Genomic DNA, 27903 nt, shown 5'->3' with positions numbered 1-27903 from the left:
GCACTCACACAACAGGAAGAAACAGTAATCATGTCAAAGAAGGCACGAGAAGGCCTACAACACAAACATAGTTCAGGGTTTAGCAAGCGCAACCAGAACAGGAGCTCAGTGCAGCACCAAAGTGGCATACTAAGCCAACACATGCTAGTGTTAGGGTGGTCTGTTACAATTGTAACCAGGAAGGCCACATAGCAAAGAACTGTAAGAACATGGGAACGCAGGGGGCTCACACCACACAGACCGCTAGTTCCAATATAACTACAGGGGGCACCTTCAGTAAATTAAAATGTCGCTATTGTGGGAAGACAGGGCACATTGAACGTGACTGTAGAAAGAAACAGAGGGACAAGGAAACAAAGGTACGAGAAACAGTGCGCATAGTACGCACACAACCAAACACAGTGACAGGTGAAAACAGAACTTGTTATCGTTGCGGCCGAAAAGGTCACATACAGGTAAATTGTCGACAAGGTGCACACACTCAAGGTGCGCACACTCCGGTGATGCGAATGGATAGCCGTAGGTGCTATACGTGTGGCCAACAGGGCCACGTTCAGAGAAATTGTCGAAAAGCCCAAGGCAAGTCCACGGGCAACAGGGCCATGAAAGGCCAAACTCAGAGTGATCGCATAGGTGGCAAGGCCGTAAGATACCGAGCCCAATGCGAACATTGTGATAGATGGTCACACCGAACCCAAGACTGTTGGTTCAAAAAGAAGGGCGGCAGTACGCACGCCACGAAAGCCTCCGTGGCTCAGGCAGCAAACTAGAACGGGCCCGTAGCAAGGGCACAGTTACGGAGGCCCGCAGACCAGAAGGTCCCAAGAATTCTGACGTAGAAGGCACGGTGCTGATCCAGGTTGCGAACCAAGGAAGATCGTTGAGATTTTTGATAGATACTGGGTCCGATGTCAGCCTAGTTAAGAGGCAATCGGTACCCAAGGAATGCCTGATTGACGGGAGCAAATCAATTGAATTAGCGGGTGTAAGTAAGGGAATAATTTACACCCAGGGTACTGTACGTTTTGCCATTGGAAACGCAAATCACACATTTCATGTGGTAGGGAGTGATTTCCAATTAACACAGGATGGTATAATTGGACGAGACATCCTGACAGATAGTGTGATTGACTATAAGGAGGGTCATGTCACCATAAGAGGGCGACAATACCCTATGGGGGCACGAGACGAAGGTGATCCGTCTTGAACCAAGGACCCAGAAGGTTGTTGTTATAGAAGTAGATCGGAATCTACCCTTAGGAATTATTGAGAAGGAAGAGGTGATACCAGGGGTGTACCTCGCAGGGTGCCTAACCAAATCAGAGCGCCACGAAGCAGTGGTTAGCATGATGAATACCACTGAAAAGGCAGTGACTTTACACAGTCCATGAGTGCACATACAGGAGGTAGATAAGACCTGCCTAGCACAAGTGCGAAAGGTAGAGCAGAACAGTAGAGTGGCGAACGGAGAACCGACCACCCAGAAGCCCCGATCACAGCGGGTAATAGACTGTTTGCGACTTGATCACCTTACACAGGTAGGTAAGGAAGGGATATACGCCATCTGCGCTGAGTACAATGATATCTTCCATCTTGAGGGAGATAAACTAACTCACACTGACGTACTACAGCATGAGATCCCTACACCCCAAGATCAACCTCCAATTAATGTACGACCCTATAGACTTCCTGAAGCACAGAAGGGGGAGATACAAGCTCAGATAGATAAGATGCTGAATGATGAAATTATCACACCTAGCACATCAGCCTGGAATGCGCCATTACTTTTAATTCCCAAGAAATTAGACACCTCAGGGAAACAAAAATGGCGGGTCGTGATCGACTTTAGGAAATTGAACGAGATAACGATAGGAACCAGTTATCCCCTGCCATTAATTTCAGAACTGTTAGACGCCCTTGGCAAGGCGAGATACTTTTCAACTTTAGATCTCGCGAGTGGCTATCACCAGGTGTTGTTGAAGCCTGAAGACAGGCCAAAGACAGCATTCTCTGCGCTAGGACGCAAGTACGAATTCAGGAAAATGCCCATGGGTTTCATGGACGCGCCAGCCACGTTTACGAGGCTGATGAACAATGTGCTCACAGGGCTAACAGGTATAAAATGTCTGTGTTACCTGGATGACGTCATTGTGTACGGGAGTTCAATCCAGGAGCACAATGCGAAGCTAAGAGACGTATTTCAAAGGCTGAAAGAGAACACGTTGAAACTCCAGCCAGGTAAGTGTGAATTCCTAAGAACCGAAGTAGCATTCCTAGGGCATGTAATCACTGACGAAGGTGTCTTACCAGACCCATGTAAAGTACAGGCCGTTAAGGACTTTCCGAGGCCGACCACTAGCCGCCAGATCAAGCAGTTCTGCGGACTGAGTGGGTACTATAGGAAGTTCATACCTAACTACAGCAAAATCGTGAAACCGTTGTATCAGTTAGTGAAGAAGGACGTTCCCTTTGTATGGGGAGACGATCAGGAACAAGCGTTCCAAACATTAAAGCAAAAACTAATTGAGGAACCTATATTGCAGTATCTGGATTTTGAAAAACCATTCGTTGTTACCACTGATGCGAGCAACGAAGCGGTTGGAGCAGTATTGTCACAAGGACCTATCGGGAAAGACCTTCCAATAGCCTATGCAAGTAGAACGCTTAACAAAGCAGAAACGAATTACAGCGTAACTGAGAAGGAACTGTTGGCAATAGTGTGGGCAGTAAAATACTTTAGACCGTATTTGTTTGGTAGAAAATTTACTGTTGTGACAGACCATAAGCCGTTGAAGTGGGTCTTCAACGTGCAAGATCCGTCTTCATGCCTGCTAAAGTTCAGGCTGAAGCTGGCGGAATACGACTTCGATGTCGTATATAAGCAGGGCAAACAGAACTGCAATGCAGATGCCCTGAGTAGGAATCCCACTGAACCCAAGTGCCAAGCGTGAGTGGTTAACTCGGCTCAGCACAGGTCTCACTCAGAGACAACAGTAGAAACTCAGGCCTCAGACGAGAATAGAGGAGGTACTGTCTTCAAAACCCGAGGACGCTACGGCAGAGGGAATTGAAGCGGACGGTAGCGAGGTTTCCGAGGACGCTAACGCAGAGGAGATTTCGCCCGAAGGTAGCTCATCTGAGGAAGAGGACGAATTAGGCGAAGCTGAAAAGCTAGCCATTTTGAAAGAATGTCATGATTCTTTGGTGGGAGGTCACCAAGGAATAGCGTGCACGTACGCCAGGGTACGTGAACGAATTCAGTGGAAGGGCATGAAAGGGGACATTGAGCGCTATGTACGCACATGTCCCTCCTGCCAAAAGAATAAAGGGACCAGACCAGACGTCAGGGCTCCCATGAGAATTACGGATACCCCGAACACAGTCTTTGAGCAAATATACCTAGACGTAGTTGGACCTCTTCCGTTGACAGAGGCAGGAAACAGGTACATTCTGACATGCCAAGACCAGCTGTCAAAGTACCTGGTAGCGAGTGCCATGCCTAATCAGGAGGCAGAAACTGTGGCACGGACGCTAATCAATAATGTGATAAGTATCTACGGGATACCAGAGCAGATTCTCACTGACCAGGGTAGTAATTTCATGAGTGATGTGTTTAAGACGCTGTGTAAAATGCTGCACATTCGGAAAACACACAGTACGGCCTTCAGGCCACAATCGAATGGTAGTATAGAAAGATCCCATAAGGTGCTCACGGAGTACCTAAGGCATTATGTCTGCTCAGGAGAGCAAAATGACTGGGACAAGTATTTGCCCACAGCAAGCTTTGTGTATAATACCACAAAGAGCACAAGTACAGGGTTCACACCCTATGAATTAATTTTTGGAAGGAAGGCAAATATCCCAGGTGTGCTGCAAAAGCCACCTGAGATGAATTACAACGAACACCAGAACGTGGTGGAGGAACTGACGGCACAGCTTAGGCGAAATCACGAGGCCGCCAGAAAGACCTTAATAGAGCGAAAAGAATTAGAGAAAGAACACTACGACAAAAAGCAAAATGAAGTCACCTTTCAGGTAGGTGATAAGGTTCTCTTGCACAATGACGCATTGCGAAGAGGAAAATCCAGAAGGCTAAGCCCACCATTCGAAGGTCCGTACGAGATAGTAGATGTTTCAGGGGTGAACTGCACCCTACAGATGAACAAGAAAGGAAAAAGGGTTAAAGTACATAAAAACCGATTGAAATTGTATTTGTAGATAAGTGAAGTGAGAACTGGGAAGCGAATGTATTCACAGATAGAAAGGTGAAGCATATCCTGTCATTACCTTGCAGGTAGACAGCAGATATGGCGCGAATGCTAAGATTGTTGTCCATCATAGTAGCAGTGATAGTCGTGACGTCACACCGCTACAGAACAGCCGGAGAAACACTGGATGTCAAGGTGACACCATATGAGAGTACTCCAGGGGCATATTTCGACAACCAGGGTGAGATACAGTTATACCATACGGAATGGACACTAGTTACCTATGTAAACCTGAATAAATTACGTGATGTATTTTCAAATGTCAAGAGACACATACACTGGACTCAATTAATATGTACACAGTTAGAAAGAAGTACTAACCTAACATGTCAACAGGATGTTAGAATGCTAAGTGCACAATTAGAGAGAATTAAGGAATCGAAGGAATTAATTACGAGGATTACTAAACCAATAGGGGAAATGGATAACATTAGGCGAAAACGAGGCCTAATTAATGCAGTAGGTTCCATCGCAAAGGCATTATTTGGAACATTAAGTCAAGATGATGCAGATAAATATGAGTCAAAAATTAGTGAGTTAGAGCAGGAACAGCTTTCAATTATGAAAATTGCAAAAGACCAGATGATAGTAGTAAAATCAACATTGCAATCTATGAACAGCACCATTTACGATGTCACAGCCAATGAGCAGAGATTAACTCAAAACATTGCAGAAATTAGATCCTATCTTGCCAATAGCACGCTTCAGATTACAGAAGCAATTAAGCAAGTAGAATTAGAAAACTCAGTGAATAGGCATTTAATTGAGATTGAAGGCCTTCTCATACAACTGTATGAGCATTACAGTGTTGTATTATCAGGTATAATGAATGCTCAGGTAGGAGTCATTCAGGTGCAAATAATTTCACCAGATGATATTATTAAAGGTTATAAGAAAGCTCAGGGAGATTTCCCTAAAGGATTGTCCTTGCCATTTGATTTAAAATCAGCTTACGGCTACTTGATTTACAAGGTAGCCACAGTGGAAGTGTTCGCTAACAAAAATTATCCAGTGTACGTCATCAAGACACCTCTTACAAATAGGGTAACTTATACAATGTATCACATGATTCCATTCCCCACGTATATGAAGAGTAATCCACACCACTTTGTTTATCTTCAAGAGACCAAGGACTATATCCTTATGGACAAAGAGAAACAAACTTATGTTCAGTTAGATAAGGATCAGGTAAATCAATGTAAGGTAGTAACACCCAGTTGGAAATTATGTCATGTTAAATTCCCTATTAATACAGTGTACACTCAAAAGAGTTGCGTGATCCAGTTAATTATTGGAGTTAGTCAAATTCCAGATAATTGTGATAAAAGAGTACTTCCCGTTCAACAGCTCATGTGGATACCTATCAGAGCTAACAGATATATATACGTATCCCCAGAAGAAGTTAAGGTAACATGCATGTGTAAGGATACCACCAGTGATATCAGGTTAACAGGCACTGGTATTCTTGTTTTAAGTGCAGGTTGCACAGTATATGGGCCACATAGTAAAATACAAAGTGTAGGTGAAGTGAACACTACACAAAGTAAAGACTTTGTACCAGAAGTCACACTTGATTATGACTGTTGTGAACAGATAGGTAGTGAAATCAAGTTAGAACAGATACCCGAAATGAATAAGTTGTCCTTAAATAATTTGCTAAATCACATTAACGATTTACAATGGGCTACCCATAAGACACAAGAAGTGGAAGATATGGTGAGACAAAAAGAAGAAGAACTGCAAAGACAGATGGTCTATCAGCATCTTAACGTGTACAAATATATTGTGTGGATAGTTGTTGGTATCATAGGTTTAATTTTAATTTGTTACTGTTGTAATTGTTGTTGTCTGAAACTAGGGTTTCCAACAAAAAGATGGTTTGAAGACGCAAGGGCTCATTGCCCTAATATATGTATAAAACAAACGGTAATCACGAAGGGAGATAAGGTTAAGACTTCAGATGAGGATTTAACCGTATTCCAAAGTCCCAGGCGGATCCGGGGATGCCCGGAGATGTCTGAGGAGATCATGGAATTACACTCCAGGCCTGCTGGGGGACGCCCTAGTACGCCTGAGAGATCTATAGAAGAAGTAGAAATGGATGCAAGTGATAATCAGAGTAGAGAACAACCTTCCCCTTCACCACAGGGTCGCCGATCGTTACGCACAAGTAACATCAGAGTGTAAATAGTGTGGGACAGAAATGGACGCAACGTATGGTTGCATCCATTTCTTCCCTAAGGGGGGAGATGTTGTGTACCGACCTCCCCACGGTCTTGAACCGGCGGACTGCCAGGTGGAAGGCAGCCGGGTTCGCTGCCAAGTCTTGAACTCAAGGTGTCAGAGGAGATTAATTAGTGTTAAAATAATGATCAACGACAGGAGACACCTTGTAGTACTTGAGTAATTGTATAATAAGTATAATAATTATAGTTAGATTTAATAATTGGAAAGCAAAAGGAAGCTTTCAGTTAAGTATTGGAGAGCAGTTTGTGAAACGCGCTAGCTTACGAAAGCTGTTGACTACAATAAGATATTTACTGTGTGTCAACAAACAAAGCTGGTATGCGGGCCAGGCGGCCCGCTTGATAACCGACAAAGGAACAAAGCAAGCTACAAGGCCAGTCGAGGCCAGTACAGATGCACTTTAGAAAAATAAGGAAAGATGAGGACAAAGTAAGACAGAAGACAGTAGTGCCTAGGTAGCAGCACTTACTGTAACAACTATTGAGAATAGCCACTTGATGGCGCTAGTGACAAGGTGATCGGTTTAGTAATGCCCATAAGACCCAACCCCTTGGTAGGAGGTAGGGATAGAACTTTGAGTTCAGGAGCGGAGATATAATCCCTGGCCAAGATGGCGCGGGGCCTTCTTCCAGCCAGTAGTTCGTACTTGTCAGGACGAGATTCTGTTCGGGCATAGCCCAAGTGCCGCAGGGCAAGATTAAGATAGACGCGTAGTAGAACAGTAGGCGCGTGGAACAAGCTCGCTCTCTCTATAGATCATTACATTCAGACTTGTAAATATACTGTACATAGTAGTTTTAGTTGTCCTCAGTAATAAAGGACAGGGAAATAATTTCATCTTTTATTTCGGGAGTTGCGGGACGAGTCATACCTACAAATTACCTCCCTACATTCCGCTCGGCAGGTCAGGTAATACTTCAACATCCAACGACCTGGTGGCCAACCTACGAGATCGTCTCACTGTACAGGTAGGTCACGACATATTTACATGAGTAGTGTAACTGAAATGTTGAATGGAATCCATACAGTTTTGAAAACTAAAAACAAGATGAAAAAAATCCAAAACAAAAGTGACAGAATGTAGTACAGTAAGGTCTAATGAAGCATGTAATAAGACCAAAAAATTAAATCATTAAAGAAGTAGAGGAGTCCTCTACCTAACAAATGATGGAAAAAGCAAGCAGGGCATAAAATGTAGGTTAGCATTAGCAAAGAAAGCCTTCAAGAAAAGTAAAATTCCACTCACCAAAAACACAGACAGTTTAAAATTATCTGTCTTCAACATGGCAATACACAGGAGTGAAACAGGGATGATAACTGCTGCAGAAAGAAAGAGAATAGAGGCCTTCAAAATGTAGTGTTACAGAAGAATGCTTAAGGTGAAATGGGTCAGTCAGTTCACAAAGAGATATTTAACCGAATAGATGTGAAAAAAACGATGTTGCGATATTTGACTTCAAGGAGTGACAAGTTGATGGAATCCGAGGGGCTGCCTGGCCGAGGCGGTAAAGACGTGCTTGGTTTGCCCGAAAGGATGTGGATTCGGTACCCTGTCAGGTAGTCAAAAAAATGTCAAGAAAAGACATTTCCACTTTCATAGGTGCACATGGCCCTGAGGTTCACTCAGCCTACACCAAAAATGAGTAGCAAGTTAATCCCTGGGGGCAAAGGTGCCCGGGCATAAGCTAACCACTCTATCCCACCAGGTGCTGAGGTTACGGATAGTGAAAGCCTTTACTTTCCACCCCTTCCAGGGCTTTCATGACCTGTAATGGAGATGACCTTAACTTTTAACTTTACTTCAATTTTCCACAATAAGAATGGAACAGGTGCTATAGAGAATATACCACTGTAATTCACAGTTAGACTTGCACCTCAAATCAGGTTAATAAAGTAACCTGCACTAAAAAATAAACAGAATTACCCTATCCATTGCAGTCCTTCTTGTTCTTTCATGGTCCATTTTACCTAAGGCATAGAATAATATGTATAGACTAGAATAGTTTACTAACTGTTAAATACAAAGAGGAAAGCTTCACTGAAAATAGGGCTTAATGCATATACACTATTTCATGACTACTGTGAATGCAACATGAACAATGTGGCTGGTCTCTGGGAATGTGACACACCATCTTGTCATTATGGTCACTTTCCTGTGACTGACAATATAAGCTGCACACGCAGTACAGGGTCGCAGCTGAGGAAGGTACAACAACGTATAGTTTTTGAGCTTAAACAGTTGGAAAAATGAGTAGCATTGATATCAGGACCAGAACAAGAGATTGTGCCATACCAATCACAGGTACCGAGTACCATAAGAACAACAGATACAGGTGAACGGATTCGGCGAACATGAGATTGCATGAAGTTACATAAGTGGAGGTGTAAATGAAGATAACTATACTGAGGTACATCAAACATTTACTTAATGTCCATAGGTATGGATCATGATGGAATTCCTAAGGGTGGATATGGCGATGTTGTAGATGAAAAAATCTCAGTCCAAAGGCACTGCAAAAGTTGACAAGAAGGTTAGGTATAGTTCCTCAGGCAACTAACATCAAGCCAATTAATGAGATGGATGTAAGCTTGTATTTTGCTTACAGTAGTTCACCGTTTCTTCGTAAATTCTTCTCCCCCCCGCTCATCGACCACTTATGGCTGATTTTCATTTGTCTCAGATCTAATTGTGCAATCAATGATAAAAGCCTTCAAAATACTATGGCTTAAAAGCCAAAAATCATGTGGCATCAGGAAGGGCATCTGGCCTTAAACCCCAAGCCAAAACTAAAATGAACCTGGGTGGCTCCAGTGACAGAAATAACTGGGATATGTTGAAAAAAGTTTTGTATTGATTGTCACCTTTGTTGAAGACATTATAACCTTGACCTCTCAAGGTATTAGGTATCAATGATCAGGCTGCATGACTGTGTGAAGTGTAAACTAAATGAACCTGTGGGCAGACTCCCAGGACATGCGAGCAAAATTTCGAAGTCTCTGTAGCAACACTGACTGAGGCTGTTGGCCTGGCATCTGCCAGGTACAGTATACACAGCATTCATTTTATTGCATCATGCCATTCATTGCAACTGCAATTCACTGCATTGGTGAAGAACAATATGGATTTAGGCATGGAGTAGGCACAAGGGATGCCACTGGTTTACTGAAAGCCATAGGAGAAAGGTACATAGAGAAGAATAGAAAAGTATACACAATCTTTGTAGACTTAGAGAAGGCATTTGACAAAGTGAGGTGTGATAAGCTCTTGGTGATACTTAAAAAACATGGAGTAGAATAAAGAGAGAGAAGACTGATCAAGGAATTATATTACAACCAAACAGCAAGAGTAAGAATAAGAGGAGAATTAACAGAAGAAATCAGACTGCGGAGAGGTGTTAGACAGGGTTACTGCTTATTACCAACTTTGCTTAATATTTACTTGGAGGAAATTATTTGTGAATGTTTGGATGGTAAAAGAGGTGTCAACATTGGAGGTGAGAGAACTGAATGCATAAGATTTGCTGATGATATGGCAGTAATAGCTGAAAATGTGAAGGACCTCTGCAAAATGCTGAGAGAATTAAATAAAAAAGTGAAGAGTATGGAATGAAGTATGGAATGAACATAAACAAAAAGAAAACGAAATTCATGATACTTGGAGGTAAAGGTGAAAATGCGACAATCAAGATAGGGGGAGAAATTATTGAACAGGTGAATAAGTTTAACCCTTTGAGCACCACGTGCTATTATGGTTTTCCTACCGCTGAGCGACAAGACCAGTTTCCGTTTTTTGCAAACTTTGATCACTCACAGTTCAGCTGTAATTGTAGGTAGAAACTTGAAATTTTCACTATTTTTACTAATATGATTGCCTATACGAATAAAGTCTTACTTAGTTCATTTATGACCATTAGTAAACATTTGGCATCCAAAACCCAAAAATATTAATTAACCCATATGTGCCCACTGTCGACATTTGTCGACGTTAATATCTGAATATTTTCGATCTTATATCAGTAAAACGGAAGAGTATTTTTGAGGTGCAGTGTTGACGGTTCATTGTTTGATACTTACTGCACAGCATGAAAACAAGAAACACTTGATTTCGCGCCTTATCGCGTGGCTGCATATGAAATATCATTCCGTATACACTCAAGATGACGCTTCCGTCACCGTGAGTAATATTTTCTTCTAATATTGTTACAGTTGAAAGTAAAATCGGACCGTTGTGTTAAACGTAATAAGAAAACACGCCTTTAACAGATTCTGAAATCATTTATGGCTGATTTATAGTTGCTTTTGTCTAGCAGAGCCCAAAAGTTCCATGTCGACATATGTCGACAGTGGAAGTGAATGGGATTGCCTTAGTACTGATATAGAATTTTCATTTATTCTCCTCAGATTGACCGTCGAGCAGATCTTAAGCATCCTGGAGGAATCACAAGACATCCTAGATGCTAATATATACATAGAACCACCTGAAAATGCTTTCAATAGTGACCGGGATAGCGATGATGATAAGTCATGTGGAGATATACTGTAAACAGACTCTCTAGTAATCAACTCTGGGCTGGTGCTAAACTAGTGTGTACAAAAATAAGTGAACTTTACCATTTGACCCCAATGGGCAAAGAGGAAAATTTAGACCTTCTCGGCTTCACACGGTACATCGTTAGAGCATATGTCCGATCTTATGCCGCTACGTGTCCTAACGCAGGAAGACTGAGCACGAAAGTGTCTTCACGCGTGTTGCAAGAAGTGCGTTTCGATGGGGTATCCCACGACCTCAAAACAAGAGAGAAGCAAGTGCGGTGCGCTCAGTGTGGTAAATCTACCAGGAAAAAGTGGAAAAATGTGACGTTGGCTGCCACGTCCTTTGTTTCGAGGCATTTCATTCAACGCTAAACCAGACTGGATGACGAAAAGCAGAGTGTAGCCTCAAAACAGAGACTAAACTGTTTTGAAGTTCTACTCATAGTTTTCCTTTTTTGCTATTTTCAGAGTGATCATACTGGCTCAAAATTTGGTATTGTGTATATAACATGTACTACAAACATACGAATATTACTGCCTTTTTGTTTTGAAACAGTGTGCATTCTAAATCGAGACAAAACTGTTCCTCATTTATGTTTTGAATCATATATTTTGTAATATCTTGTGCTCATTCAACACTTGTGATTAATTATTACATTTTAATTATTACATTCATATGAGCTTAAAATGCGAAGAAAAGTTCCTCTATTGAGCATGTCTTTTACCCTACCCGTCCATGCTCACTGTCGACATATGTCGACACGGTAAATCTCCGCGAAAATATGTCAATGAGACCTAAAATCATTATAACCCTTTCATTTAAGTTACAAACAACTGTACTTACGAAATATACCACAATATTCAACAGAAAAATAATTTGGGCAGATATGGGTTAAAAATAAAACAAAACAAAAGTTTAGCAATAAAATTTTAGCAGAACAAAAAAAAAATTATATATCGCAAACATACTTATTGAATAGTGCAACCTATTATGAAGCTATACTGAAAATTTCATTCATTTTGTGCCTAAAATAATTCTGTAGTAAAAATAATTAATTTATATATCTAAATGAGCAAAAAAATACAAGTCTCATTACACTAGTTTCGTTTATATTCAATACTTACTAAATATGGTACAAACATCATTTACATAACACTTACATAACATACTACAAATAATAATAATAATAATAATAATAATAATAATAATAATAATAATAATAATAATAATAATAATAATAATAATAATAATAATAATAATAATAATAATAATAATAATAATAATAATAATAATAATAAAATTCAGTACAAGTATATTTTCCAAGACCTCTCAAACACACTTTTGTTTTGTCAAGTTCAATGGATATATATAATCATTTTTACAGCAATACATGAACAAGTAAAAGATCCAGAGCAACTAGACATAGAGCGGACAAGATGCACAGCCCCGTCAAGTAAAGGACGCCAATAAATATGCCTGCTGATTGGACTAATATACTGAAAGAATGACCTTGAAAATAAATGAGGCAGTTTATTGCAAAAATAGTAAGTCTTTAACTAACTGTATTGGGAAATTCTGAAAGGAAATGACTGTTACTTTTAATTTAAAAAATAAATACTGAAAGTCCTTTCGAAAGGACGTTGGCATTTTTCAGATGAAAACCAAAGGGGCTTTCAAAAGGACGTTGGCGCTTAGAGGGTTAAGTATCTTGGAAGTATTGTGACTGAAGAGCTTCACTCTAACAGACATAAAAGCTCGAATTGCCCTAGCCAAGGGAAGCTTCAACAAGAAGGAAAAAACTGTTTGGTGGCCCACTAGTGAAAGATCTGAGGAAGAGACTTTGACGAACTTCTGAAGAGAGTGGGAGAAGTGTGGAGCATACCGACAATTAATCTAAAAACGGAAGAAATATTGGATATGATACTTTACTACGAGTAGCAATGGAAGGGATGATAAAAAGGAAAATGAGGACAGGAAAGGAGACAATATCAGTTATTAGACAGCATTAGGAAAACAAAGGAAGATTATGCAGAAGTGAAGAAAAGGGCACACGATCGAGAGATATGGAGGTCACAGCTGATTGGACTTGCTGGATGGCAAAACAACCTATGATGAAGATGATGATTCACTGCAAGCCTTTATGATGATGAAACTATGTACTCGCTGGGGTCTTCTTTTCCTCCTCCCTGGCCCTTTTCCCAACCAAATGAGGTCGGCACAAACATGGGTTTGGCCCAGTCTTAAATCCAGGTGTCCTTCCTGATACCAACCTTATGTGGAGGGACGTATTCATTATTGCGCATTTCTGTGATGGTTTGTAGTGTGATACGTTGTGTGTGAATAAAGATGTGTAATAAGATAAACACAAATGCCCGGTCTTAGAACCAGAGATATTAACCATATGCAGTTAAAATTCCTGACCTGAATGGGAATTGAACACAGGGCACTCTGTACCAAAGGCCAGTATGCTGACCATTCAGCCAAGGAGCTGGACATATAAACGCCAGGGTACATTGTTTAAACAGGACCGCACTTTTTCCCTTATGATCCTTCTTGTTCCAATTTTCAAAAGCTCTTCTTCATAGTTTGAGTCAAACTTTCCTTGTACCTACAAAACCATATCTTTTGCCTGGAATAGATTCAGCAATATTAATGAATAATAAATCTTAATGAAATATCAGAGAAACTTAACATTTTATTTGATATAATTATCACTGTTTGCAAAGAACACAATTCCAATAAGAGCAGAAGCTGCAATGCCCCACCAGCTCTCCATTACCCCTACTTCCCCTTCCTCATGCAACCTCAGCCCTCACCACCAGCCTCTGCTAAAACATAACATTCAGTGTGCTGCACTTTGTTGCTGACATAAGACTCCCTTGGAGCTGTGCAAGAGTGAGAGATGGGAGGGGGGTAAGTTCTCATTATACATTTCTTTGCCTTTTTGTTTCACTACAGCGGTTCAGATCTATTCACTTTCTTTTCAGATGTCTGGTCTGATCCTTATTGACAGATTAACATCTACTGAGCGACTACTCCTCATCACCGTAATAATTATAGATGTCTCCCTTGATCATTTACGAGTGTATAAAGGTCATTTTTCAAGACCAAGCACATCAAGCTTGAAAGTTACACAATACCGTGCTAGTATTTTAAATTTACAGCACGTTTTGTGATGTGTGGATATGAGTGTCATCAAATTTTTCATCATAGACTGATTTTAATATGTTTCAACTCTTTTAGATGTCTTTGTATATTCCAATGTTTCATTCACGCCAATTTAAAAATCTTTATGGCTAAAGATGGCCCAAGTGGCCAAAACGAGTCCCGTGTGCTACTACTGTGTGTTTCGGTTTACTCAGTCTGCCATCTAGTAGACCTAGAGCAAAACAGAACGTCGAAATTGACGAGCAGACAGCCAGATGGCGTCAAATTGAAATGTCTGCACACGGTAGCCGAGGCCATACAATTATTATTATTATTATTATTATTATTATTGTTGTTGTTGTTGTTGTTGTTATTATTGAGAAAATATAGTTAGTATATGTGCCATTAGCCTTCTATTAAACACGTGGGCCCATTTAGCTACCAATTCCACAAGTCACTATTTTTCTATATTTGAGCTTCGTATCAGACACTGGGAAACTGTAACTTAAGAAATCCTAACACCTGGTCAATTTCTCATTGGATCATCCATACTGTCTGTCCCAGACCACAACTTACCATAATTGATTCCAAACCTAACCACCTGTCTCACTGGCAGTATGTTCAACCTACACTTCTTGAAATCTTGGTCATCAGATTATCTCTGTCAACTGCAGCAGAGAAATAAATGGTCATAAATGCAGCCAAACTTCATGGTGGGATCTGTTGTCATCATCAAGGAAGATAATGTTCCACTACTTGTGTGGAAGAAGGGCTTGGGTCACCAAGGTTCATCCAGGATGAGATGAGCTTCTTCAAGCGATTACTGTGAAGACTACTCAGGGCTACTTTAAGCCTGTCAATTACCATTTGCTGCCAATGAGTGACAACATTTGATACAATTTTGTGTTTCTCTTCCAGTATTTTTTTTTTAAGCGTCTCATTTCAAGTGAACTAACGTGGTATGAATATGACAAGCAGATTTGAGCAGCTGTAGGATGCAGTAGTTACACAGAAATGAAAAGATTAGCGTAGGATAGGGTAGCATGGAGGGCTGCAAAAAACCCTTTTAGCTGCCTCTTATGACAGGCAGGGGTTACCATGGGTGTTATTTTACTGCTCTCACCCATAGGGGGGATGACATCATAGAAGAGCTTAACCTCTAGAATGAAAAACAGCAAAATGCAAAGATAAACAGGAAGAAAAATGAAAATGGTTACCACATTTAAAAGGTTACAAATAAGGCGAAGTATAACAAATGCACACAGAGACTTTTACCCCGCACATTCAATGCATACAGGTTGGAGGCAAGCCATCAATGCAACGAGCCAAAAAAAAACATCCATCTTATGTCCACTACTGCACACTGTAATCACAGCTCACATGGCCAGGAAAATATTATGTGCAGTAATTTAGCACAACAGAAACCTTTCCATCCATATCTCCAGAGGAAGCACCGTTTGTTGAGAAATCTCGTATGTAAGTGCACGTACGAAATCCCACTACGTTACACCGACAGAACTTTATTACAAACCCTGCCTAGACTGCGATATCAACATAATCAAAGGTTAAAACTGTCACAATGTTAAAATTTGGGTAAAAGTTCCACCTTTCCAATACAATATGTGTTTTGTTATTTACAACATATGAAACACTTTGCATTATTGGTAATATGCAGAATAGGCCTAAATAAAATTGAAATATAATAGTAAACAAATATGCCGCATTTAAACAGCAAGCTGCCAAAAAAAAAAAGAGAGAGAGAAAATACAGATCAGAAAGAACATAACTTCAAATGGAGAGACAGTACACACCAAGAGAATTCACGTCATACACCCAAGATAAAAAGTAGACATCGGATCTTTAGGTATTTTCGTACTGTTTCCCGTAAGACCCTATCAAGCCTATCTGTGACAATTATACATATTATGTACCTACAGACACAGTAAATTATTTATAGCACCTACCTGTATACACACCTATTTCGATGTTACAACCTATTTTGGCTTTAACTTATTATTAAAGGAAATTTGGATACTTGCTTCTACACACATATGCAGTTTCAGACGTGATTAATTCTGTGATGTGAACTATTCCACTAGTCAACTAACTATTAAGTGACTTTCCGTACCTGACTCTCATTTTCTATGCAATAGAATGAAATTTAACGTGTAACTATTTTAATTTTACTTTATCATTCAACGAAAAATAATAATGATTTTTAGAAGTATTGTAAAACAGTTTTTTAGTGATTGACTGATAACAATGTAAAAACTAATATGATTATTTACTTTATTATCAGCTTATGTAATTTGATATATTTTAATCTCCGTCAATATGCATGTAGTGTTATTATCTTAATTAAGTGAAATTGTTAGAAGCTTATACACTAATTATACGGTCATTGATTGTCACTAATGAGAACATTAGTTCTTAGAGAACTATTATACTTTAAGTCACTAGGTTCGGGGCCCTGACCGTACTTTAGGTTAAGTTTATTATGGCTGAAGATGCTTACGACAGTTGAGCGAAACATGTCCGAACTTGTAACACCAGTTGTAATGATTGTATCCTAAATATAAGGATTGATAAGTATTGAAAGGTGGTTTACCTTATTGCTTTTTATTCACGACTATTATAATCTATATCCAATACGGTTTACAATGAGATTTATAACATGTAATTACAACCTAGTTCAGCCTTTCTGAGACTGTAAGAACCTTCTTTCACTTTAAATCTTAAATATTTCATAAAATAAATAGTAATACCGGTATTATTCATTTGTTATATAATGAAGTTTTTACAAAAGGCATCTAAGATAAAGATGCAAGCCAAGCAGGTGAAAGGGCAGGTGTTGGGGTTGTGAGACAAGCTTGGAACCAGGAATTTGAGGGTTTTACAGTTATCTCCTTTACTTGCCTACATGTGCACATACTAGAGTTGCTGCTTATAAAGAAAAGTGCCCAAATCTGCTCTTGCCTCCAGCACCTATTTTAACAAGATGGGCTGTTTCATTCAATTTTTCCACCTGTATACCCATTATACAGAAAACACTGTCAACAGTTTCTAAGAAGATCACTACTTGCAGTGTATTAAGGTGGCCTAGCATGTACTACAAGAGAAGAAACTAAGGGATCTGGCATATATTTATGCTAATTTCACATTCTTAACAAACACTATAAAACAATTAGTCATCAAAATTCAGTCTCACTGAATTACTGTCTGTCTTTACTAAAGCAGTGTCAGACAAAAACATTCAAACTAATCCTGTCCAGACAAACTTACACTACAACATTTGGAAATGATGTTAATGATTTACTGCACATAAAGTTATGGTGGAAACACAGTGAGAATGACAATAATGCGTAAGTAAATTTGTCGTCGTGCTGTGCGCTATTTGCCACTTCTAGTGATTTCATCTTGACCACATTTAAACTACTGCACACAAATGCTACATTCTAATGTCTTGCATGCTCCATTTTGAATATTTTAAATTATTATCATTATTATTATTTCTACTCCTTCAGATTTATTTTGTTAATTTCATTGCACCTATTTTAAACTAATAAGAACTTTCATACAATTTTTCCACCTGTATAGGTGCCTAAAACTTATCTTTTGGGACCTTAAGATCCAATGTCTAATAATAAGCTTATAACCTACAGTACACTTCAACATGACTTCCCAAGAAAAAATGGAAGAAAACTATAAAAGAAAAACATTTTAACAGATAGCAATGTATCACTTCTAGTTTCATTTACACCACATACCTTTCACCTTGCCTTTATGTCAGAATGCAACATGGTAATATAAGGGGAACGAGACCTCCAAATCCCGACAAAAGTAGAAAAATCCATCCTTCTTGTAAGATTCCAAACAAACCGGGTATGAAACACAAAAATGAATACCGTAATCTGAATTAGTGAGAGCGGAGGGAAAGTGCTAACTGATAAAATTGTGTGCCTGTGTACTTGTGTAAGCAATTATTTATTAGTTAAACAATGAATCTTAGAGTAAACACTACCAGTTACATAAAATAAATTTAATCGTAAAGTCTGTATTGTCGTACGTATACTTTTAGGTTAAGTCAATATTCCACCTTTACAATACCATAAGTTTATTGTCTATTTATTTAAACAACATTATTAACTATGACGGGACATGTTTCGTCTAACTTGTAGACATCATCAGGCCGATTTATTTTAATGTGTTGTTCTGTCCTTGTCTTTTTTGTGCTTTTTCTTAAATATCTTACGGCTGATGATGTCTACAAGTTAGACGAAACACGTCCCGTCATAGTTAATAATGTTGTTTAAATAAATAGACAATAAACTTATGGTATTGTAAAGGTGGAATATTGACTTAACCTAAAAGTACACTACCAGTTATTTGTTTATTTACCACCCCGCCGCATTAAAATGTTTTTTTTAAAATCAGATAATTATATTAATATTACCTATAACAATACTGGTTTCTGGCCTGTCAGCATAAGGACCACAGTTTTCTGGTAGAGGAACATCTAGTTCATGATAACCTTCTTGTTTCCAATTACAAATCTTCACATGGTTGCTCAACTTCGATTTTGGCACACGATGTTCTGCATTATTAGGACAGTGGACCATCTCTTCAGTCTAAGAGAAAAGAATAAGAACACAATGTAAATATATTTGTATTTTAAAGAATAGGAAGGAACGTACAGAATATACAGTACAATTTATCATCATTATTATTAAGTGTATGGCATACAGTACAGGGATGAACATAAAGTGATCACCATAAGTACATACCGTATAATCTCGAATACCAACCGCACTGATTTTTCAAAAATATTGCTTCCAAAATTGGGTGTGGGTCTTATTTAAAATTCTGGGAAATTTATCTTTCCGAATGCACGTAAACCGGACATCACCGCCGGCGCGGCTTGGCAACAATGCTCTCTCCGCTCTCAGTATACGCTACTTCCGCGCTTGGCGTCAGTCTCACGCACGTTCTTAGAGTATCAACATGAATTCCACAAAGTGTTTGCGATCTTTTACTGCGAGTGAGAAACTGAAAGTAGTTCGGGAAGCAGAAATTATTGGAAATCGTACCGCCGGTAGGAAATATGATATTGACGAGTTGTGTATTCGCGATTGGAGAAAGAAGAAAAATGTGCTACTAACATGTAGTGGTGATCGTAGAGCGTTTTGTGGACTGAGAGTACAGTTTCCAGAAATGGAAAAAAACTTTATAAATATGTGACAGAAAGGCGAGAATTGGGATATGGTGTATCAACTGAAATGTGTAGCTAAAAGCATTAGAGATCGCAAAGGAACTTTCATCGGAAGGGTTTAAGGCAAGCCGAGGATGGGTTTGTAATTTTTATAAAAGAAATGGGTTGAGCGTATGAAGGCGTACCTCAATTTCACAGTGTCTTCCTGGTGCCTACGATGAGAAGTTATTGTCGTTTCAGCATCAAATAATTCGGTTGCGGAAGGAAAATGCATATTTGCTTTCCCAAATTGGCAATGCAGATCAGATGCCAGTCTACTTTGAAATGCCAGTGGTCAAGACTGTGAATCCTAAGGGTGCGAAAAGTGTTACCATTAGAACAGGTGGTAATGAAAAACAACGGTGTATGGTAATTTTGTGTATTCTCGTCGACGGAACCAAACTGCCATCGTACATTGTTCTCAAGCGCAAGATGCTTCCTAAAAATCTACCCGCTGGTGTTATCGTCAATTTCAGAACTCCGGCTGGATGGACAGTTCACTTGTGGAAGACTGGGTAAAGTGTGTCTAGCAACGTCGCCCTGGTGCATTATTGGGACAAAAGAGCTTGCTTGTTCTCGACAGTTACTGCGGCCACTCAACAGACGCTGTGAAGAAACATATCAAGGATGGGAAAACCGACCTAGCAGTCATTCCGGGCAGGATGACGTCTATGCTACAGCCGCTCGATGTCTGCGTGAACCCTCAATTTAAAGCAGCCTTGAAACAGCTCTATACAGAATGGATGGCAGCTGATAATCACACACTGACGCCAAGTGGTCGCATTAAGCGCCCGGAAATTCAGCTTCTGTGTTCGTGGATTTTGACGGCATGGAATTGTATCCTTTGAGACCTCATACGGAAGAGCTTCAAGAAATGTAGCATTTCTAATGCTATGGATGGCAGCGATGACATTTTGTGGGAAGGTGATGGTGATTAAAGTTCGGAAGTTGATACTTATGATGATGATGATGATGATGATGATGATGATAATGATGATGAATGAACTCGTTGGATATCATTCTGGAAATGTGTGTTTACTTTTATTTGTTTTTTCTAATAATTTTATGTGTGTTAGTAAAGATTGTAAGTAATTTTGACTTCACTTTTTTTTAAATTTTGTTCTTTCAAAATAAGGATGCGGGTCTTATTCGGTGGCGGGTGGTATTTGAGATTAGACGGTAATTTACAAAAACCTACTGTACTCAGGGAGAACACAAGTGTAGATTTTTATGCCCAAGCCAGTAAGTTGGAGTTTAAAGAAGAAACGTACAGAATGTAGAGTACCACAAGAAGCCTTTATACTAAAGTAAATCTTCTACTTTATACACTTCTTTCAAGTAATCTCAGAACAAACAAAATGGTATTTAACCTGCGACTTGTGGTTTCAATGAATTTTGATAATGTTATTGGTTTGATGTCCAAATAATGCTGTAGCCCTACATCATCATTCAGATGAGCCGAGTAGTACAGTTGGTAAGGCACTTGTCTACTGTGGTAAAAGGTGCAATTCTATTGGCATTTAACAGTGCTTAAATGTGAAAGACTTATGTCAGTAGATTTATGAAACATGTCATTCATTTATTAAAAGTGTGTTTTTTACATTCTATACTATAGTGTTCTCAGTGTTATATTTTGTGTTTCAACACACTGAAACAATTAAAAGTTATATTCAAATGCCAAGAACCAAATTGTAATGTCACATTTATCGGCCAAACAAAATGTAATTTTCACACCACATATAAACATAATATATGACAACTCCCAACACTTCACGGAGATAAACACAGATCTTGAAAAATAACAGGGCTTCAGGTGAAAATGGTATAGTGGCAGAGATGTGGAAATACGTAGACAAACAACCCTTGCAGAGCATCCAGCAGATCTTAAAAGATATATGGACAACAGAGACCTTACTGGAAGGATGGACGTCAGCTGTGATACATCCACTCCACAAGAAAGGAAGCAAGACAGACCTCAATAATTACAGTGGTATCTCCTTATTACAGGTCACTTACAAGATTCTTTCTGCAGCCCAGTTAGCTAGAGCCACCAGCCAACTAGACTCTCAATTAGGTGAATATCAGGCTGGCTTCCGGGCCAACAAATCTTGCCCAGAGCAGATACAAAATCTCAAGACCATCCTCCTCTATAAGAGTCGAAGGGGACATTCCTGGGTAGTTGTCTAGTAGATTTCCAGGAAGTGTAAAACAGAGAGACCCTTTACTCCACCCTGCGGGAACTTGACTGTAATGAGAAGACCTTAAAATTAGTCCAGCCCACCTTGAAGGACACCACTTCTAAGATCAAGTTCAGAGGTGAACTCTCCGAGAGCTTCCTCATCAGGACAGGAATCAGACAGGGAGATGGACTCCCTTTCATTCTCTTCAACTGCATTCTGGAGAAGATCATAAGGGACTGCAGAGAAACATTACCACCAGTAGCAGACTGCAGCTAGGGTAAAAGAAAAACGACCTTAATGTCTCATGCCTAGCCTTTGCCTATGACCTCACCATACTAACAGTACATAGAAGGCTACCCACCACCTACGGAGCCTTTACGTTGTAACAGCTAGAGCTGGGTTGAAGATCAATATCAGGAAGACTGAATTCATTACCAATATCAAGGAAGCCCGTTCCACAATACCACTAGAAGACATCCATCATCAGAAATGTGCCGGCGATCAATTACCTAGGAGAGTGGATCTCAGCAAACCAGAGTGAGAAGGAATAGACACCAGGTGCACCAAGTTTGAGAGGGCCTATCACTCCTGCAGGGGCATCTACACATCAAAGTACCTCTCCAAGAACCTCAAACTCAGGCACTATAATGCAGTAGTAAAACCATCTGCAGATATAAACAACAGATAAATTTGGTAGAACAATCGGAGAAAGCAAAAAAGTTTACACACAATAATCCTCTGCGAACCATATGACCTTGCCGCGGTGGGGAGGCTTGCGTGTCCCAATGATGCAGATAGCCGAGCCGCAGGTGCAACCATATCGGATGGGTATCTGTTGAGAGACCAGACTAACGAATGGTTCATCGAAAGGGCGGTAGCAGCCTTTCGGTAGTTGCAAGGGCGGCAGTCTGGATGATTGACTGATACGGCCTTGTAATAATACTCAACATGGCTTAGCTGTGTTGATACTGCTACACGGCTGAAAGCAACGGGAAACTACAGCCGTAACTAACTCCCGAGGACATGCAGCTCTCTCTGTATGAATGATGTACTGATGATGGCTTCCTCCCGGGTAAAATATTCCGGAGGTAAACTAGTCCCCCATTCGGATCTCCGGGTGGGGACTACACGAGAGGGGGCGATCATCAGGAAGATGGATACTGACATTCTGCGAGTCGGAGCGTGGAATGTTAGAAGTTTGAATCGTTGTGGTAGGTTAGAGAATCTGAAAAGGGAGATGGATAGGCTAAAGTTAGATGTAGTTGGCATAAGTGAAGTACGTTGGCAGGAAGAACAAGATTTTTGGTCAGGCGACTACCGAATTATCAACACAAAATCAAACAGAGGAAATGCAGGAGTTGGTTTAATAATGAATAAGAAAATAGGGCAGCGGGTAAGCTACTACGACCAGCATAGTGAAAGAATTATTGTCATCAAGATAGACACCAAACCAATGCCCACCACAATAGTGCAGGCCTATATGCCTACTAGTTCAGCAGATGATGAAGAAATCGAAAGAATATATGAGGAGATAGAAGATTTAATACAATATGTAAAAGGTGACGAGAATCTAATTGTGATGGGAGACTGGAATGCAGTGGTAGGCCAAGGAAGAGAAGGTAGTACAGTAGGAGAATTTGGATTGGGACGAAGGAACGAAAGAGGAAGTCGTCTGGTTGAATTCTGCACTGATCATAATTTAGTCCTTGCCAATACTTGGTTCAAACACCACAAACGACAGCTGTATACGTGGACGAGACCTGGAGACACTGGAAGGTATCAAATAGACTTCATTATGATTAGGCAGAGATTCAGAAACCAGGTGTTGGATTGCAAAACTTTCCCAGGAGCAGACGTGGACTCTGACCACAACTTGTTGGTCATGAAATGCCATCTGAAGTTGAAGAAATTGAAGAAAGGAAAGAATGCAAAAAGATGGGATCTAGACAAGTTGAAAGAAAAGAATGTGAGGGATTGTTTCAAGGAACATGTTGCACAAGGACTAAATGAAAAGGCTGAAGGAAACACTATAGAGGAGGAGTGGAGAGTCATGAAAAATGAAGTCAGTAGGGCTGCTGAAGAAATGTTAGGAAGGAAGAAAAGATCAACTAAGAATCAGTGGATAACTCAGGAGATACTAGACCTGATTGATGAACGACGAAAATACAAGAATGCTAGAAATGAAGAGGGCAGAAAAGAATACAGGCGATTAAAGAATGAAGTGGATAGAAAGTGCAAGGCAGCTAAGGAAGAATGGCTGAAGGAGAAAATGCAAGGATGTCGAAGGCTGTATGGTCCTGGGAAAGGTAGATGCTGCATACAGGAAAATCAAGGAAACCTTTGGAGAAAGGAAATCTAGGTGTATGAATATTAAGAGCTCAGATGGAAAACCACTTCTAGGGAAAGAAGACAAAGCAGAAAGATGGCAGGAGCATATCCAACAGTTGTATCAAGGTAAAGATGTAGATAATTTGGTTCTGGAACATGAAGAGGCTGTTGATGCTGATGAAAAGGGAGACCCAATTTTGAGGTCAGAGTTTGACAGAGCTGTGAGTGACCTAAATAGGAACAAGGCACCTGGAATTGATGACATTCCCTCTGAATTACTGACTGCCTTAGGAGAAACCAGCATGGCAAGGTTATTTCATTTAGTGTGCAAGATGTATGAGACAGGAGAAGTCCCATCCAATTTTCAGCAGAATGTTGTTATACCTATTCCCAAGAAACCGGTGCTGACAGGTGTGAAAACTACCGCACCATTAGTTTAGTATCTCATGCCTGCAAAATTTTAACACGTATTATTTACAGAAGAATGGAAAAACAAGTTGAAGCTGAGTTGGGAGAAGATCAATTTGGCTTCAGAAGAAATGTAGGAACACGTGAAGCAATCCTGACTTTACGTCTGATCTTAGAGGATCGAATCAAGAAGGACAAGCCCACGTACATGGCATTCGTAGATCTAGAAAAGGCATTCGATAATGTTGATTAGACCAAGCTATTTATGATTCTGAAGATGATAGGGATCAGATACCGAGAACGAAGAATTATCTACAATCTATATAAAAATCAGTCTGCAGTGATAAGAATCGAGGGCTTTGAAAAAGAAGCAGCAATCCAGAAAGGAGTGAGGCAAGGCTGCCGTTTGTCCCCTCTCCTTTTCAATGTTTACATGGAACAGGCAGTAAAAGAAATCAAAGAGAAATTTGGAAAGGGAATCACAGTCCAAGGAGAGGAAATCAAAACCTTGAGATTTGCCGATGATATTGTTATTTTATCTGAGACTGCAGAAGATCTCGAGAAGTTGCTGAATGGTATGGATGAAGTCTTGGGTAAGGAGTACAAGATGAAAATAAATAAGTCCAAAACAAAAGTAATGGAGTGCAGTCGAACGAAGGCAGGTGATGCAGGAAATATTAGATTAGGAAATGAAGTCTTAAAGGAAGTAGATGAATATTGTTACTTGGGTAGTAAAATAACTAACGGTGGCAGAAGTAAGGAGGACATAAAATGCAGACTAGCACAAGCAAGGAAGAGCTTTCTTAAGAAAAATTTGCTCACTTCAAACATTGATATCGGAATTAGAAAGATGTTTTTGAAGACTTTCGTGTGGAGCGTGGCATTGTATGGAAGTGAAACATGGACGATAACTGGCTCAGAAAGAAAGAGAATAGAAGCTTTTGAAATGTGGTGTTACAGAAGAATGCTGAAGGTGAGATGAGATCGATTTGGCTAAATTTGACGAGAAGAAGAGATAGAATGATAGGACACATTTTAAGACACCCAGGACTTGTTCAGTTGGTTTTTGAAGGAAGTGTGGGGGTAAGAACGGTAGGGGTAGACCAAGATATGAATATGACAAGCAGATTAGAGCAGATGTAGGATGCAGTAGTTACGTAGAAATGAAAAGGTTAGCACAGGATAGGGTGGCATGGAGGGCTGCATCAAACCAGTCTATGGACTGATGACTCAAACAACAACAATCCTAATATTTACATACGCACAAATTTATTTAAGAAACACAATATTAAGATAGCTTTTTCAATGAACAATAACACTAAACATACTGTAGATTTTTCAACCACAACATAGTCAACAAATCCAAAGAAGAGGAATATCAGAAATCAGGAATCTATAGGTTGACTTGCTCCCAATGCAGGGTTTTGTACGTCGGACAGTCCGGGTGGAATTTTTTAAGATATCAGGAGCATGTGAACGCAGAGAAATATAGAAGGTTTTCCGCAATGGGGGCTCACATGAAGAAAACAGGCCATAAATTCACCAGCATTAAACAGGACCTTGAAATTATCAACAGGATAAACAAGGGAAGACTTATGAATAATTTAAAAAACATTCACATCCTTTTTGATAAGTTAACAAATAAGGATCGGAATTTAAACAATACGAACAAACAAATAAACCCTCTATATGAACATACACTTAGATATATGGAATTATTAGAAAGGAAGCAAACAAGCTTAGCAAACAAAACAAACAAGTATGGTGTCTCGAAGTCACAGTTAGCACCCCCCCCCCCTCCTCGCGAGAAACAATAACAGATGACGACACGCCCTTGACTCTCCTCTACCCGCCGAACCATGCTAGCAAGCAGGCTATAACACATCGCTACTATACCAGATCAAGGACGGAGGAAACAGACCCGCGCCCAAGATAGCGGGAAGTAAAGACATGAAACCAGACAGGGGTAAGTTAGAATTTTTCAAAACAGTACCCTCCTTTTTCTTAAGAGATAACTCTAAATGCAACACTTTCGAAAAAAAAAAGTTTTTAATTATTCTCACTTATTTTCTGCCGGTTGCAGATCGTGTTGCAAGCTGCCCAATTATATGGTCTATGGACATAGCCTAATAACTTCTAAACACATCCCAACAGTGAGATGCAAGGGCATTGTAGAATCTACCTTTGACAATAAGAAAAGCAAGTTAATCAGCCTTTTCCACAAGCCTTCAAGCACAATATGAATGGGACTTATAAAAGAAGATTTTAAATCATCATCGACTGGAAGCTGACATATGTTTTTATGAATATTTTAGTTAAGAAAATGTTTGAATTATACTTCAATAACATCTTAAGTAGTTAGTTGGTGAAAAGTTGATCAGTTTCTTTCAAATACGCTTCCAAACAGAAGCTATAAAAGACACTTCAAGACATTTTTAACTTCTAAGTGGAAGAAGAGGATTTAACAATATTTTACTTAAGGACAAGTTATGAATCACTTTTTAAGCATTCTTCCCTACCCTTCCACCCCCACCCCCAACACCATCCTTCTCCAATAGACAATAATTTTCAAGTTTCCCATGTAAATTATTAAGACTAATATGGGAACATATAATGTGCTTACTTTTCTCTTATTTACACCTAAATTATTGCAAATACAGCTGATGATGACTGCAAAGCAGTCGAAACATGTACTGTTAACGATTTTATAAAACTGCTAAAGGCAAATAAAGTAAGTTATCAATTAGGTGGATAAAATATTTCTTTGATTGTTAGATTGTGACTATGATCTAATTCCCAAAGTCAAAAAGCCATTACGTGGACAACGGTTTGCTAACAAAGAGGACATCGTAACAGAATTTCGGAGAGAGGTGTCACACGTTAGCGATACACATGCAGCGAATGGTATTCAGAGCCTGTCCCACTGCTGGCAACGCACAGTGGAAGCCTTGGGTGATTATTTCGAAAGTCTGTAACCAGTGGAGACCTGTCCTTTGTATGTAGTCTTGTGTATTTACTGCCTATACCATAATGAAACAATGTTTACCAAAGGCCTGTGTTCTGTCACTTTCCTACGAGAATCTCCTGAAGTCAGAATTTGTCTTCATGCACTACACATAAGTACATGCCCTATATTTCCAAATGCATATCTTAGATTTTCCGTGCTGTCTCCTGTTCGCGAGAAAAAATAGTTGCCATGGTTTATGACTCGACCCTCGTATTTTGGAATTTGTCCGTCCTGGTGAACCCTAGTGACCATCTCTGCATTTTAATTTCTGTTACAAGAAGACTTTCCTCTACCATCTTAAGTGACTGTTCAGCATGCACATGCATACAATACTACGGGTCTCATAAATGTAACGGTAAACCTTGGACTTGAGTTCAACTGAAATTCTGTTATTACACAGAACTGCAGTTATATTTTTCCATTTGCACATAGCTCCTTGCTCTCTGCTACTTACTGTAGCTCCTCATTTAGGCCTACATCAACCTGAATCTATGATCCAAGATATCTGAAAGACTGAACAGGAGGGGGGGAGAGAG

General features: G+C 39.7%; 1 protein-coding gene across 1 annotated transcript in view; it reads right to left on the bottom strand.

The window, feature by feature from the left end:
• LOC136875005 (U11/U12 small nuclear ribonucleoprotein 48 kDa protein) overlaps positions 1 to 27903 on the bottom strand; it is a 152824-nt gene that overhangs the window by 105640 nt on the left and 19281 nt on the right. The window contains exon 2 of the mRNA XM_067148719.2: positions 18650 to 18824. Coding sequence (XP_067004820.2) covers positions 18650 to 18824 — 175 coding nt within the window. The remainder of the gene's footprint in view (positions 1 to 18649; positions 18825 to 27903) is intronic.

Source organism: Anabrus simplex, chromosome 5 (genome assembly GCF_040414725.1).
Source record: "Anabrus simplex isolate iqAnaSimp1 chromosome 5, ASM4041472v1, whole genome shotgun sequence".
NCBI lineage: Eukaryota > Metazoa > Arthropoda > Insecta > Orthoptera > Tettigoniidae > Anabrus > Anabrus simplex.
This window is presented reverse-complemented; position numbering and strand designations above follow the sequence as displayed.